Here is a 14842-nt window from a genome sequence, read left to right as displayed (position 1 = left end):
TCCCACGTTCAGCCCAAACCCACCAGCCTACCAAGGATGCTGGTCACTTATTTACTACCAGGTCCTGCCCTTGGGATCCCCGGATTAGGTGTTTCTATGCTAGAGGGATTCTTTCATCTGGGACCTGCAGAGGAAGGAGCCCCTCAGTCCGAATGGAGTCAGACTGAGTGGGAGGGGAGGATGGCTCCACTCAGAGGTCAGGGGCTGCCCATTTCTGGAGAAATCACACGGAGAGGTCCTCTCGAGGTGCCTCCCGATGCCGTCCTTGCTCAAGTGAGAGAAAACCAGCTGGCTGCTGAAGAAGCCGTTTTGCTGAGAACAGGATCACCTGCGCCAGGATCCCTGGGAACCTTTGCGAAACCCGCAGGTTCCCAGGCCCCGGGTTGAACCTGGAGGGTGGAGCCCGGGCGGGGCCAGGCTCCTGGACACGTGAGCTGTGCACTCACCCGGAGCCCCACACTTGGAAGGACCCTGTGCTGGGCTCAAAACACACTTGCTGGTCCTCTTGCAATTCTCCATTCGTGGACGAGATTTCTTCCTTTCTCGTTTTGTGCGGGACCCTGCCGCTTACACAGCTGGTGCTGGGCCCGGGAGTCTTACCAGAGCTGTAGCCCCCTCCGGTCAGTTCACAGAGGGGCCCAGGAGGGGCTGGTGTAGGCTACTGGCCTATGTCTGTCAGTGTTTGGGACAGGGATGGGGGTGAGGGGACAAGGAGGGATTGTGACAAAGAAAGCAATGCTTCCAGGGAGCCTCTAGCATGGTTTCTTATAACTAAGCCCTGCCACCCTTCCCCAGGCGCTGTTTCACCCCAACAGCGGGGCAGCTGGAGAGTACGGAGCCCTGCAGACCGTCCGCCTGGAGCATTACAAGGCCTTCTACGTTACCGGTGAGTTAGGGGGGTGCCGGCCCACAGACCTGGACAGCGGCCCCTGCCCCTACCCCGGTCTGGACCCTCACTTAGGCCTCTAGGAATGAGTGTGGGTGGCCCTCAACACCTCTGACAGTGTGCCCTCCCTTCCCCCAAAGCCTGAGCCCAGCAGAAGGTCCCAGCACCCAAGGGCCCAGCACAGGCCCTCTGCACCCACACACAGCAAACAAGGTCTTCCTACTGTTAAATTTCCAACAAGCTCAGAGCTACTTCACATTTGTACAGTTCCTTTTCACTTGGAGAACATCTCATTTGTTAACAAAATGCAACTGAGTAAATTTGGAGATCTAATTGGCCTTATTAAGTGATTCATGAACTGGGCAGCAACCCATCTAGCAACTAGAAGGGCGCCTCTGGATGGGTGTAGAGAATGGGAAGTTTTATAGGCCGAAGGGTGTGGCAGGGGAGTTGTCAGAAAAAGAAAAGAAAGGATTATTTTTAAGGTAACCATCTTCATTTTGGGGGGAAGGGATGGTGGGGATTTTATCCTGCAGATTACCTCACTAGTATTGATCAGGAAATCCCAGACTGATTGGTTTCAAGTTGCGCACCCCAGAAAGGCTGGAACTGCAGATCGGTTAGTGAGTTTTGGGTTGGTGATGTGGCTCAGCTCAAGTGACTCCGCTTGGTCCGTTGTTTCTTTTATTTTTTCATTTCTTTCTTTTAACACATTTTACTGTTATACATCAGATGCCAGTTTGGATGAACATTAAATGGAAGCTTGGAGATATTTGAAAGTGTAATCTCCTTGACAATAGACTGTTTCAGAAAATAGAGTTTAGAGATCTGTTTAGCAAACCGACAGACGTCTCTGCTCCGGGGTTCATTCGGCAACCGTCTTAAATGTACGTTGTAGAAACTGCATTAGGATGGCTCTCAGAATCTTCCAGTGGCTTCCTGCTGCCAGTCGCATTCAGACTCCCTGCACCCTGGGTCCCGCTCCCTTCCTAGTCTTCTCCAAGTGCCAGGGCCGTCTTCCGTAGCCTCCGTATTAAAATCAGCTTCTAAGGCCTCAGACCGAATGCCGCCTCGATCGTAAAACTCCCTCTCCTCTTCCCAGCTGTGCAGGATCTGGAGAAATTCGATACTGATCACATTCTGCCCTATGTCGAACTCAGAAAGACACCAGTTTTATTGGTTTCAGAGAGAGGAAGGGGGAGAGAGAGGCACTGATCAGCTGCCCTCCTGGGTGTCGAGCCCGAAACCAGGGCCTGTGCCCTGACCAGGAATCAAACCATCGCCTCTGGTTCATAGGTCGACGCTCAACCAACTACTGAGCCACGCCGGCCAGGGCGATTTTTTTTTTTTTTTTTTTTTTTAATAAGTGAGTAACAAACAAAAAACCCACCCCTAACCAAAATCTGGGACCTGATGCGGATTCCAATTAGATTCAGTTATTTCATGTTGGAGCTTTCCAAAGGGTTATATAACACAGAACAGAAACGATTTTCCCTGAGTGTCGATAAGTGACCCCAAAGAGAATGTGGCATGAAAACAAAACAAGTTGTATGAGTTCATAGCTTGGAGGATATTGGACATGTCACAGCAGCCTTTGTTCCTCCAAACCCGAAAACGCAAACCAGTCGGGTGATGGCTCCGCTCTCAGATGGAAAGTTTCTAGATTGCAGTCCTTACATTACAGTATCTGAGAGGCATGGGTTCCCCAGGCTGAGTTAATTTCAGGGGGAATAGCCCTGCCAGAAAGCCCTCGGCACCACAACACTGGAATCACGAATGTTACCATGAAGCAACAGGACTGTTTACAATGATCACAGTCACACAAGAATGATAAGACCCAGGGGACCTCCGCGCTGAGGAGTCACGGCTCCCAGGAGAGTCGGGGTGGGGAGGGCTGAAATGTCAGCAGATGGGATGAGAGCGAGTAGGACGAGACGGGGCCGTGCTCCGATGCCTCCCCGCACCCCCTGAGGGTCTGCATCCCGGTTCCTTAAAGCTGGTTTTGGCATCTACTGCATCCGATTAGAGAAAGATGCGTGTCCTTCTGCGACGAGGGTGTGATTTTTACGGTCGTGAGCGAGGAGTGGCCTTGAGAAGGCAACCCGTCTGTTTGGGTGTGTGGCCTAGAACTAAGGTGTCTCAACTGTTTTTTCCATTTTTTTCAAAAAGCAATCGAGGCCAACTTTACACACAGGGAAAGGCGCAGACATAAACAATGCAATTTGAGGGTTTTTATTAATGTGTGCACTTGTATACGTGCCCTCTTGATGCTGTGAAGTACACCGATTTTTAAATGTCAGCTTGGCATTCCTGCATAAATTCCACTTAGTTGTGACTATATATATTTTATGGTATATATTGCTGGATTTGATTTGCTAAGGTTTTGTCTATAATTTTTCTGTGTCGGGGTTTGGTATGATGAGAGTTTTGCTGACCTCATAAAATAAGTCGGGAAGTGTTCCCTTCTCCTCTGTTTTCTGGAAGGGTCTGTGTAAGACTGGTATTATTTCTTTCATGTTTGATTAAATTCACCTGTGAAGCTATTTGGACCTAGAGGTTTCTTTCTTTTTTTTTTTAAATCCTTACCCAAGGAATTTTTTCCCATCGCTTTTCCAGGGGGTGAGGGGGGGAATCAGGCCTGCTACCAAGGTACGTGCCCTTGACCGGGATCAAACCCGAGACCCTTCAGTCCACGGGCCGGCGCTCTAACCACTGAGCCAAACCGGCCAGGGTGAGACCTGGAGGTTGCTCGATGGAAAACTTCTTGATTATAAATTTAATCTCTTTCATAGATATAAGGCTATTCAGATTTTGTATTTCTTCTTGTATCAGCTTTGGTAAGTTGTGTTTTTCAAATAATTTCTTCATTTCATCCGAGTTGTCAAATTCGTTGGCATAAATTTGTTCATAATATTTCCTCCGTGTCCCAGTTAACCTTTTTAACAAACCAACTTCTGGCTTTGTTGATTTCCTGTATTGTTTTCTGTGTCGCGATTTCTGCTTTTATTTCTATTCTTTCTTTCTTTTCTTATTTTGAGTTTAATTTACTCTCCTTACTCTAGTTTCCTGAAGTGGACAGAAAGATAATTAATTTTAAACCTGGTGTTCCCATTATGCATTTGTTACAGTTTTCGTGGTTGTCCCACAGTTCTTGGGTATTCTGTTCTGGTTTTTTCTCCCCTCCAGTGGGTTGTTTTTTTTTTTTAATCTTTGCATTTCAATTCTGGAAGCTTCTTTTGCGATATCCTCAAGCTCGGAGTCTTCCCTCAGCCGTGTCCAGCCTAAGGAGCCATCAAGCCATTCTTCCTCTTTATTCCTGTTTACAGTGTTTCTGACCCCTCGCCTTTCCTTTTGACCCTTTCTTAGAATTTCCGTCTCAGAAATGACTGGCCCCGTGGAGCTGCTAACTCTCAGGCCTGTGCAGGCTGAGCCTCGGGCAACCGTCGGCTACAGGCGAGGTTCCCGCCCCCGGGCACTGCGCCCCCAGCCGTCTGCCCTGGCACCGCGGAGCTCTCTGCCCTGGCACAGCGGCACTCTCCTGATTCGCCTGCGTCTCCGATTTGGGGGCGTCGGTTTGCCCTGTGGCCTCGCTTCCCTGACAGGTCTGAGGAGGGCCGCTGCTTTCTCAGCTCGTTGAGCTTCTTGCTTGTCAGGGGGCAGCGGCGGCTTCTAGGCTCCTAGACGCTGGGCTAGAAGCTGGAAGTTGCCTGCTTAGCAGTGTTAACGAAACTGGACCTTGTGGGTGACGCATCGTGAGGGTCTGACTTCTGTGACCTAAGGAGGTTGGTTTTGTTGACCTCTGGGCGGCGGGTGCCTGGCTCATCGCCCTGGACTGGTGGAGCCTTGGTTCTGCACTGCTGGAACCAGCTCCTGCGGACTCGGGCCTTAACCTCAGGTGCGGGCCTCAGTCCTAGGACATGGTCTTTAACCCTAGCGTGAACCTTTCGGGTCTTCGGTGGAAAACAGGACATGTTTATTAGGCCTCTCTCACTTAGTAGACCTCACGCTCTCAACTCCCTCCCCTGTGGTGGGCAGCACAGGAGCGCCCACCGAGCTCCTCGGACTCGTAGCTGCCGCTAGAACCCGTGTCCCCTGTGCACGCACCGTTCAGGGCTCAGCCGCGGACTTGAAGGGGCTTTATGTGCAGACCCTGAGGCTCCCCTTGTTGGCTCCCTCCTACCCAGGATTTTGCTCACCCATTTTCATCTGCCGTGGCAGCCCCGAACTCTGCCCCAGACACCTCAGGCCAAAGAGACCGCAGCTGCTCTGTGCGACCCAGACGGGGGTGGGGTGAGGTCTTCTCCGGGGAAAAAAGCTTTTAAACTCAGACCCAGCCCAATGCGCCTTCCTTCTTTCAAAGACTGAATCCCTTTCGGTTTCTGCCCGCATTGGTTATTTCCCAGTGCCTTCCATTTTCCCTAATCCGTCGCCTAGGATGCATAATTGCTATCTATAGGAGGGTTTGCTATATGCAAGCTACCCCACTATTCCCTTAATGGGAAGTCTTTAATTTTTTAAGAGGAGTCCACCGCAACCTTCACTTGACTGACGGCCAAGCCTCACGAGACCGCTCTTTATGTCAGTGAGGAAGAGCTCGGTTCGACCCCAAACTCTAGGCCACGGCAGTAACTCCCGTACTCTTCCCGGTGACCTGGTTCTCAACCACGGGGGGAAGACCACTGACGACGGCTCCCCAAAGGCTCTTCGGTCTACCTGGTCTTGTCACTCGGTCATTTCAGGTTTCATCCCTGCCCTGATGGGACCGGCCTGAAAGCCACATGCCCAGGGGACGTGGCTCTGGCCCCCGTAGGCCAGCCTTCACGGAATCGCACGTGGGCGTGGTGCTCTTGTCTTGGTGATAAAGGGCATGATAGGAGGTCGTCGGCTGGACCGTCCTAACCGCGCAGCTGTGCTCCTCGTAGGAACGTATGAGGAGCCGTTGGAAGAAGTTCTCTCACCCGACGGTGCCAGAAAAAGCTCTGCTTGCCCCGAGCAATGGGATTGGAGTTTCTGACTTAGGAATGTTTGGCCGCTGAGAAGCTCGGAGTCAAAGGAGGTCTTTAGGAACTCCCGTGTTCCCAGGGCTGTCCCTTGCCTCCGTTCCTTTTATTTATTCAATTGTATTCATTTATGTCGGATACTTTACTTATTTTCATGGAAAAGGCAAACAAACAGAAAGTCATCTGAATCATTAGCAACCAAGGATGCTGCCCTCGTTCCAAACATTTGTCCTCGCTCCTCTCTGGGGACTGCCTTAATAGCCAGACTAATTCGTACAAGAATCTGCACTGCAACCCAGAGTGGAATTAGTCACCTTGTCCTCCTGCCTGAGGTGCAAAAAAATTGAATATATTTGCTCTTTAAGAAATCGATTTAAAAAACAAATTTACTCCCACAGGGCAGAGATGAAAGATATTTGAACGCATGTTCTGCTGGCTCTGAAGGCAGGTCCAAGGGGACGTTCCAGGCCATTCTGGACAACAGGAGCCCCGTGGAATGGGGGCGGGTTCTCGAGGTCATTCCTGGGACAGGGGAGCCATCATCTGAATGGCCGAAGCGTTGGTGTGTCTGAGTGAATTTACGCTCAGTCACAGGTCTCCCCTCTTACACCGGGGGGCCAGCGTTGGGCTTGACAGGGTATTTGTCGTCGCCCTCTCTCCAGGTGGAGCCCAAGCCTGCGACGGGGGTGTGGGGCCCGAGCGGCATCACGAGCCCCCCCTCATTTTTAACCTGGAAGACGATGTTGCGGAAGCCGCGCCCCTGGAGCCGGGGAGTGCCGAGTACCAGAGCGTGCTGCCCGAGGTCAGGGGGGCCCTCGCCGACGTCCTTCACGACATTGCCGGTGACAGCGTCTCCAGGGCGGACTACACGCGGGACCCGGCGGCGGTGCCCTGCTGCAACCCCCGCCAAACTGCCTGCCGCTGCCAGGCCGCCCGGGCCGCCGCGCCCGCGAGCGGTGCCCTCGGGGAGTGACGCGGGAAGGCCCGTGTCGCCCTCTTCCTAGCGACAGACGCTTTAGAAAGAAGTCTCGGAATTCTGTCCGGAAGCCACCCCTTTGCATCCCCGCCGTCCCTTCTGCGTGCTGACTTGGGAGAGCAGCGGCCAAGAGGCGTCCCGGGAGGCGCTCGGCTCCGAGCCGGCCCAGGCCCAAGCCCGGCTTTGGAACCCGGCCGCTCCTTGCGGCCTCGCGAGCGGACCTTGAGGATTCCGTAAGGCAGACGTGAGACGCCGGGCGCGCTCCCTGGCACTTGAAGCAGGCGCTCAGTATGTTTTCAGCATCTTTTTCTTTTTATTTTTATGCACCCATTTTAAATAGAGATTTGTGCCAACTGGTATCTAGAGCAGCGCTTCTCCATCTTTTTGTTGTGGGTGTTAATCTTCACCCGAGGATATTTTTTCTATTGATGTTTAGAGAGAGTGGAAGGGAGGAAAGCAGGGAGGGAGGGAGAGAGAGAGAGAAACATCCATGTGAGACACACACATCGATTGGGTGCCTCACGCACGCACGCACCCGACCAGGGCTGGGGATCGAACCTGCAACTCAGGTATGTGCCCTTGACCGGGAATCGAACACGTGACCCTTTGGTCTGCGGGCTGACGCTCTAACCACTGCACCACACCAGCCTGGGCTCCATCTTTCATATTCATACGAATCACCTGGGGGCTTGTGACAGAACCGATTCCCACCCGGTAGGTCTGAGTTGGGCCTGAGCTCCTCCATCTCTAGGCCGCCCCCGGGGGATGCCTGAGTGGCTCGGATGTTGACTAGATAACGTCAGGTGCTTCCAGGTCTCGGAGCAGAAGAGCCACAGGTACGTCCATGGCCCTCCCCCCTCCCCACCCCTTTTAAAGGTCAAATAGGAGTCCTTCCTGCTTCCTAAAACTTCGAAGAAATAAACTGTCAGAGCCTCAAACATGCATTGCCACAATTTTATTATTAGTGTCCTAAATGGGACTCGAAGGTAGGACGTGATGTATTCCAATCACTGCAAAAACACCCTTCGCCTGGCTAAAATAGTCTCTTCTCTACTATGTAATATACAAGAAATACAATTCGAAGACATTTTCCTATACATACATTTTTTTTACACAGCATACATTGAAAAAGGATGCCCTTTTAATACAAAATTACGGTTATAGACCAATATGGTTATTAGTACTGACGTTATGGCTGTAACATAGCTTCACTAGCAGGATGCGTATACCGTGTCTCCCATTCCCCCCGGCGGCCGGGGCGGGGAGGGCGTGGTGAGCAGCGAGCCAGGTCCCGTGGCTCGAGCAGGCGGCACCCGGGGTTCCTGCCCCCCATCCTGCTCCCACAATCGCACGCCATTCTTCCACCTTCCTTGTTCTCTCCACAACCACCTGACAGGGGGTGTCCTGCTTTCTGAGGCGCGCTTCTCAGGACTGCTTCGCTTTGCCCTTCTGGCTCCCGCGGCACAAGATTATCTACCGAAATCAAAACAGAAGGGCCTTACTCTCCCCAGGAAGAGGCGGTTAAGCTGCATCATCCACAGGTCTGTGCCCGGGAGGGGTCGGCAGGGGGCGCTGGGCACACACGGCCGCAGGAAGGCACTCGTCTCATGCAGGTGTGGACGAGCGTGGCACAGTTTCAGGAGATATTGACTATAAAATATTTGTATGTGTACTGATATGTATATGTGGGTTCTTAAAACAGGATCATCTTGTAAACACAGACTGCTACATCACTACTAAAAAGTCAGCCAATACCCTTGGCCCCAGGCCCCTGGCTCTTGCTCACAAGAGTGAGACTAGTGTCAGAAAACACGCGGACTTGTAAAGGTTGGCTTGTTACCAACACAGAAGCTGCCCGCCCTCCTGAACACTGACTGCATCTCTCTGAGGTACCAGAGACGATCCAGTCTCTTCTCTTTCGTTATTCTAGGGGCAAAGAAAATCCCAAGGAGATAAGAGTCATCATATCCAGGGATGTGTCAGTATTTTTTTTTTTTTTTTAAAAGACCACTGGTGATGACCCATGTTCTTAAGGCAAAGGCCCCAGAGCCTCTCAGGAAAGTATCCGGGGAAACCCACGGTCATGTCTATAGAAGCAATTTTAAATTCTGGGATTCTTTCACAGTCCTGGGTTTTTAAGGAATGTGGGTAGAGATGTGGATTCTGGACAGATATGTCTATAGCAAACACAGAATAATAAAGGCAGAGAGAGGAAGCTGTCTAGAATCTCCAGTTGGATGTTAATGCTGGTAAGGGCGTGACTGAGATGGTCCTTGTTGGGAGAGCATCCCGGTAGCACTCATGTCTCTGGTCCTCGTGCAGTGACATGGAGAAACCTGCCTGCCACGGTGTCAGAGTCTCATGGGAGCAGGGCCCTCTTCTGTCGTCTGCAGGTGCGAGGCCGGGCTGGGGTCTGGCGCCCTCGTGACGCCTGCCCCTGGCTCTGCACACAGGCTGCCTGACCCTTGCTGGGGGCTGACAACCGCTCTAGGGAACCTCACTCGGTGACCTCACAGCCAAGGAAGGCTTCCTTGTATATGAATAAAAACCCCGGACATAAACCAACTCTCAGCCCTTTGGTCCTCAAGAGGGAGAGCTTCCTGGCAGCACACGGGCCAACAGGCCTCAGCGCTAGTTCTTAAGCATCTCCAATTTTTTTTTTCATTCCAAACAAATGCTCTACACCGCATGCCTATTATTTTATACAGGTTTTCTTTGGCAAGGGACCACCTCCTGCATGCTAGTATCTGAAACACCTGGATCTTATAAATTTAAGAGGTTAGGTAAGGTCTACTCTGATTACAGTTAAGAATTTAATAACCTTTTGTAGCTGTCACAGACTTTTACTAAAATCACAGAAAGGGAGCCTAACAGTTGCCTTTATCCCCAACTGCATCTGACTTGCTCTGGTTCCTGGAAGATGCAACTTCAGGTAAATAACCACCAACTTTTGGGTGACAGAAAAACTCCCTTTACGGTTGGCTCGGGCAAGAGAACCCAAAGGCAAAACAGCTGGTACATTGGGAGGCAGCCAGCCAACAGAGGTTTTTAAATGTGTAATTAGTATTTTTAAGAACCACTGCTTTCCACCCCCTTGTTGGCAATGTATTTGGCGATCTGCCTACCAAAAGCCAGAATGTAAATCTGTAATCCATGGAGTCTCTATGGGAGCTCCCACAGCCCTCCAGTCATGTGCAAGGGCCCCACGATACCTTTTTTTTTAAAGCTGACTGTGCTTACTAGGTTGTCCTGTGGATCTATACAAGCAAAAAGCCAGACTTGCAAGCCATCCTTCTGCAAACGGAATCGCAACTGATACAAAGTACCGGTCAGGGGGAAACATTAGACACCAGGACCTAACAACCTGGAAGCAGCACCCAATGGCCATGGCTCTGCCTCCAGGAGGGCCACTCAGTTGACTCTCCAAGTCTCAGCCCAAACACTGCTTCTGTCTTCAAATGATTTCAGGTTGACTATCTTGGCTGTTCTCTAACTGCAGCTCACAAAAGGCGTCTCTACGTTGCCCTAAATGGAAGCTTGAAGAATCGGAAGCTAAGGCAGCCACAAGCAGCTACCCGGGGAGAGAATCTTCAGTTCAGACAGGGATGCTGGAAGAAGCCAAGCCCAGCCCCCAGCCAGCCGAAGCAGGAGGCCAGGACACCCAGCTGGAGCTGCCCGGGGGAGCCCTCCACACGGCCGTTAGCTAACAAGGGCTGTAGCTGCTGCAGAGGCTGGGGTCTGCCCTGTCAGAGCCGGACGGGCTGAGGGTCCTGCTCGCCCGCAGAGCGCACCTGCCCAGCCCTGTTAGATGACTTCTTTAGTCCAAACACGGCGGCGTTCTGCAAAAGCACCCTTAGGAACCTCACGAAAATAAGAGTGTGCCCAGGCAAAAGTCCCTACCCTAGAAGCAGCCAAGATAGTGCTATGGAAGCAAAGTCAAGGGCTCCAGGCCCCGGAAGGAGGCGAGCGAGGCCCCTGAGACTCCCTGGATTAGTATCTGTTACTCTAATGCTGTTGTGTTGAGAGCGACCCCTAGTGGCTAGTCTGTGGAATTGGCAGCGAACAGCGCGGTAAACACTGTGGCCTTCTGAGTGTCAGGGAGGGGGACCAGTTGTCCTAACTAGACGGCAGGAAAGGGCCTTGGCCTCCTGCACGAGGCGGAGGTTTCCCTCGAAGCACACAGACTGAGCCGCTCTTTTAAGGGTTCCTAATGCTCACAGGAGGGAATTCATTCTCATCGTCGAGACACACTGGTCCCGTGGCAAACTCGTGTTCAGGAATAACCTCTCCGCGGAGCGCCCCGCCGTCCTCGGAGTACCCTGGAAGCCAAGAAGGGGGCGTGAGAGAGGCCACAGGGTCCCTTCCTGTGCCACAACCCCAGGGCAGGACCTCAGAAAAAGGGAGGATCCGGGGAAACCACGAGGCCACCTTTGCCCTTGAGTGAGTCCAAATTCCCACCATTGATGCCTCCGAGGGGCGGATGAGCTGCTCTCACCCACCCTCCACCCAGGTGCCTAGAACTTTCCACTAGTTTGCAAATTCTCAGCGGCGGAGCGTTAACTTGTTAGGGAACTGGGCCTGTGGTGGGGTGCCTGCCAGGGTCAGGGTCAGGGTCAGGGACCTGCATTTAGAGGCTGGTCCTGTGGCCCATGCGGTTCCCTCCCCACGTAACAGTGGAGGGGAGGAGAGGGGCACTGTCAGCATGTGCCCCACGTCAGCTCACCTGGCACAGTGGAGGCAGAACACGCGCTTGGTCTGGCTACAGTTGCCGCATAGGACTGAGGTAATGAAGGTCCGAGGTCATTTTCTTGAGTCTCGCCCACCGTTCCTGAGCCAAGCAACCTACAAGCAGCAGTGCAGAGGGACGGGAAGAGTGGTCAGCGCGTGTTCAGGGCGCCCGGGAGGAGCGGCGCTGGGGGCTCAGGCTTGGCCACTGGTTTCCAGGGGAGCCCTCTCAGCGCCCTGCGGGGTCGGTGTGGACCGAGGGACCTCTATGGCCAGGGTCAGCCCCGTGACTTCACAGTGACCCCTCTTATATTTAATAAGGGAAGGTTGGCGCTTGGCTTTTCAAGGTTCACTCGGGCAAGGGCGCTAAGACGGGCTTGCCAGGGTGCTCCATGGGGGAGGGGCAGTGGCAGCTGGGTGTCCTGTCCACCGCAGGGAGAGGCCATCCTGGACTGGATCACAGAAGTCAGGAGAACTTCTCAGCTCTGCCCAGTAAATGTTTCTGAGCAGCCGTCATACCCGAGGAGGAAGACGTTTTGCTTTGCATTCACCCTGACCCTTCCCCAGAAGCCTACAGCATGGTGAGGGGGCCTAACACTGAGCCCCACTCAAGGCGGGTGCCCCCTAGAGGTTTGCCACAGAGATGGCTGGTAAACAGAAAGAAAAGGGCACTGAAACTTGTCACTGTTCTTGGCCAAGTGGCAACTCGACACAACCAGCTGTTGAAAGGCTATCTTTAAAAAAACCCCAACAAAACATTTTTCTTGATTTTAGCGAGAGAGGAAGGGAGGGAGGGAGAGAGAAACATCAGTGTGAAAGAGAAACACTGATCAGTTGCCTCCCACATGCACCCCGACAGGGATCAAACCCGCAACCTAGGTATGTGCCTTGACTGGGAATCGAACCAGTGACCTTTCAGTGCACAGGACAACGCTCAGCCAGCTGAGCCACACCAGCCAGGGCGTGAAAGGCTGTCTTTTTGAAAACTTGCAACTCCACCTGTGGGTCTTGATTAAGACGCACTCTCCTCCGTCCTGAGGGTCCAGGTTGTAGATGTACAGGTGTCCGTCAGACGATGCCACTAACAGCCTCGGCAGCTTCTGGATCCTAAGAGCCAAGCGAGACACATGCTGTGATTATGACAGAGGTGGGTCCCGGCCCAGCTTCAGATGACAGAGCCTCACTCCCCCGACGGTCACCTACTTCCGCAGCCCACTGGCCCCGGGTTCTGGGTGTCTGGCTACTTCTTTGCATTCTGACCTCGCGATCTACCTCGAGGATTAATTCTTGTCTTTGAAAGTAATTGTGTGGAAGAGACAAAATGATATGTGTACATACGATCACTCGATAAAGAGGCACCGCCACCAAAAACATGAGCTCGCCTGAGCCTGAGCGGGGCATCGTCTCTATCTTATCTCTGCCTTCAACAGGGACAGAAAGGAAAAAAGTGGAAAACTGTCCCGTCATCTTTGCTGGCTAGTGTTGTGAAATTTTAAAAATGTTTAACTTCTTTACGCTCCTTAGGTAAAACATCTGTCAATCCCACAGGTGTCTGAACCTAGACAGTGGGACGGGAGCCTTTTTACATAATTATGTAAAAACAGACATTGTTTTTGGGACAGTGTCACCATAAGCTGAAGGTGGAAATTCCCACGCCAGCCTCCAGCTGCCCCGAGAACATCTACCATAGCCGGGCAGGAAACACAGCTGGTGGAGACGGCAGGGTTTTGGCTTTGCTCACCCTGCCTCTCGGCTGTCTTTATTTTTCTTCTGTGCGTGTGTTTGGGGAGTCTGTGCTTTGGGGAAATGCACGTGTAGCAGTGTCGAGAGAGGGTGGGACGTACGTGGAGAGGGTGCAGATGTTCCTCTGTCCAGAGAAGTTCAGGCGCCCGGTGGCGAAGGCCCTGTCCTGATTCATCATGTCGGACACCTGGGCGGGGAGGTAGTTGGAAGCAGCCATGAACATCTTTCCCATGTAGCCGCTCCAGGTCGAAGGCTCTTCTGGTCGGCTGGGGGAGCAACGCACAGGCTAGGGTGAGCCTGAGCTGCAGGCATCAGCGTCCACGAGGTAACCCCCACACCCCAATGCTGTGAGTTGCAGGCACCAGCGTCCATGGGGTAACCCCCACACCCCAACACTGTGAGTTGCAGGCACCAGCGTCCATGAGGTAACACGCACACCCCAATGCTGTGAGCTGTAGGCATCAGATCCATGAGGTAACCCCCACACCCCAACACTGAGCTGCAGGCACCAGCATCTGCGTGGTAACCCCCACACCCCGACACTGTGAGCTGCAGGCACCGCAAGAGGAAGAAACTGCCTCAGCCTGGTGTCCTGCCCACCTAGAACGGCTCGGGACACACTGTCCTGGCATGTAGGAAGGGCAGCAAGGGCCCGTGTGTCCAGAAGAGCCATTACAGAGCTCTTAAGAGGTTCCCAGTGTTACACTTTCCTCCATTAAACAAGTCGTATCTGATGATTAGTCTGATTTCTAGGTTTCTAACCGGGCCAGGGGAGAGTATGGGATGGAATTGCTATCTGAACTCTGTGAAATTAAGGCTCAAGCCTGCCCTGCGTTCGGAGAAGAACAGACCTGGCTCAGTGTGAGGCCTCGGAGCCAGACGGAGTGGGAAGCAAACCTCTGGGCATGACCCTTGGGCGGTGTTTGGTTACAGTCCCAAAGGACCAGCTACGGGGGGGGATTCATTATGGTGGAGATGGTTCAGAGGGACCTGGTGTGCCCCCTGCAGCCATCCAGCTTCATCCCGGGGCCTCTGCCACAGGGGGACTGCGCTGTTGCTGAGACCTGAGTGTGGATGGGACACACACACCTGCCTGCCTCCCAGGAATATTGTAGGGACCAAGGGTGGAAGTGTGACGATGCTCCACGGACAGAGAGATGCTCTGTCCGTGTAGCAAGCACCCTTACTGCTGACTCCACGGCCTGGTTTCTGAGTGTGAGCTAATCACTAACACTGCACGTCTCAGTTTCCTGTAATGACACTGAAGAGAAGTGTCAGGAGACAGGAGGTGCCCGAAGTCCCCCGAGGAAGGTGTGAGCCACCTGCGCCACCAGAGGCGGGATCTTGACCTTGCGGGGTGGGCTGGGCAAGGCAACGTGCCGTGGAGGATGGCCTGGTGGGAGGAGACCTCGTTAGGGCCCTACTGCTTTTGAGTGTGAAATGTCCCCAGGAGAGGGCACAGGGACATAAGTAGCGTGTACTTAGCACTGTGAATTCACACACACACCACAG

The 14842-nt window shown here is 53.0% G+C and overlaps 2 protein-coding genes across 10 annotated transcripts in view; one reads left to right on the top strand and one right to left on the bottom strand.

The window, feature by feature from the left end:
* Nucleotides 1-8860, top strand: part of ARSG (arylsulfatase G) — a 79860-nt gene extending 71000 nt beyond the window's left edge. For all 8 annotated transcript variants that reach the window (XM_081162107.1, XM_081162111.1, XM_081162110.1 and 5 more), the window contains 2 exons: nucleotides 796-886; nucleotides 6549-8860. In XM_081162107.1, coding sequence (XP_081018233.1) covers nucleotides 796-886; nucleotides 6549-6859 — 402 coding nt within the window. In that variant the 3' untranslated portion in view covers nucleotides 6860-8860. The remainder of the gene's footprint in view (nucleotides 1-795; nucleotides 887-6548) is intronic.
* The window catches only part of WIPI1 (WD repeat domain, phosphoinositide interacting 1), a 28945-nt gene continuing 21905 nt past the window's right edge, over nucleotides 7803-14842 (bottom strand). For both annotated transcript variants that reach the window (XM_081162116.1, XM_081162117.1), the window contains exons 9-13: nucleotides 13432-13596; nucleotides 12587-12694; nucleotides 11586-11704; nucleotides 11081-11181; nucleotides 7803-8335 (exon numbers count right to left, since the gene is read on the bottom strand). In XM_081162116.1, the coding sequence (XP_081018242.1) occupies nucleotides 8288-8335; nucleotides 11081-11181; nucleotides 11586-11704; nucleotides 12587-12694; nucleotides 13432-13596 (541 nt within the window). In that variant the 3' untranslated portion in view covers nucleotides 7803-8287. The remainder of the gene's footprint in view (nucleotides 8336-11080; nucleotides 11182-11585; nucleotides 11705-12586; nucleotides 12695-13431; nucleotides 13597-14842) is intronic.

Source organism: Miniopterus schreibersii (assembly GCF_964146895.1).
Source record: "Miniopterus schreibersii genome assembly, chromosome: 16".
In the NCBI taxonomy this organism is placed as follows: domain Eukaryota; kingdom Metazoa; phylum Chordata; class Mammalia; order Chiroptera; family Miniopteridae; genus Miniopterus; species Miniopterus schreibersii.
The sequence above is the reverse complement of the archived record's forward strand: the minus strand, read 5'-3'. Positions and strand labels throughout refer to the sequence as shown.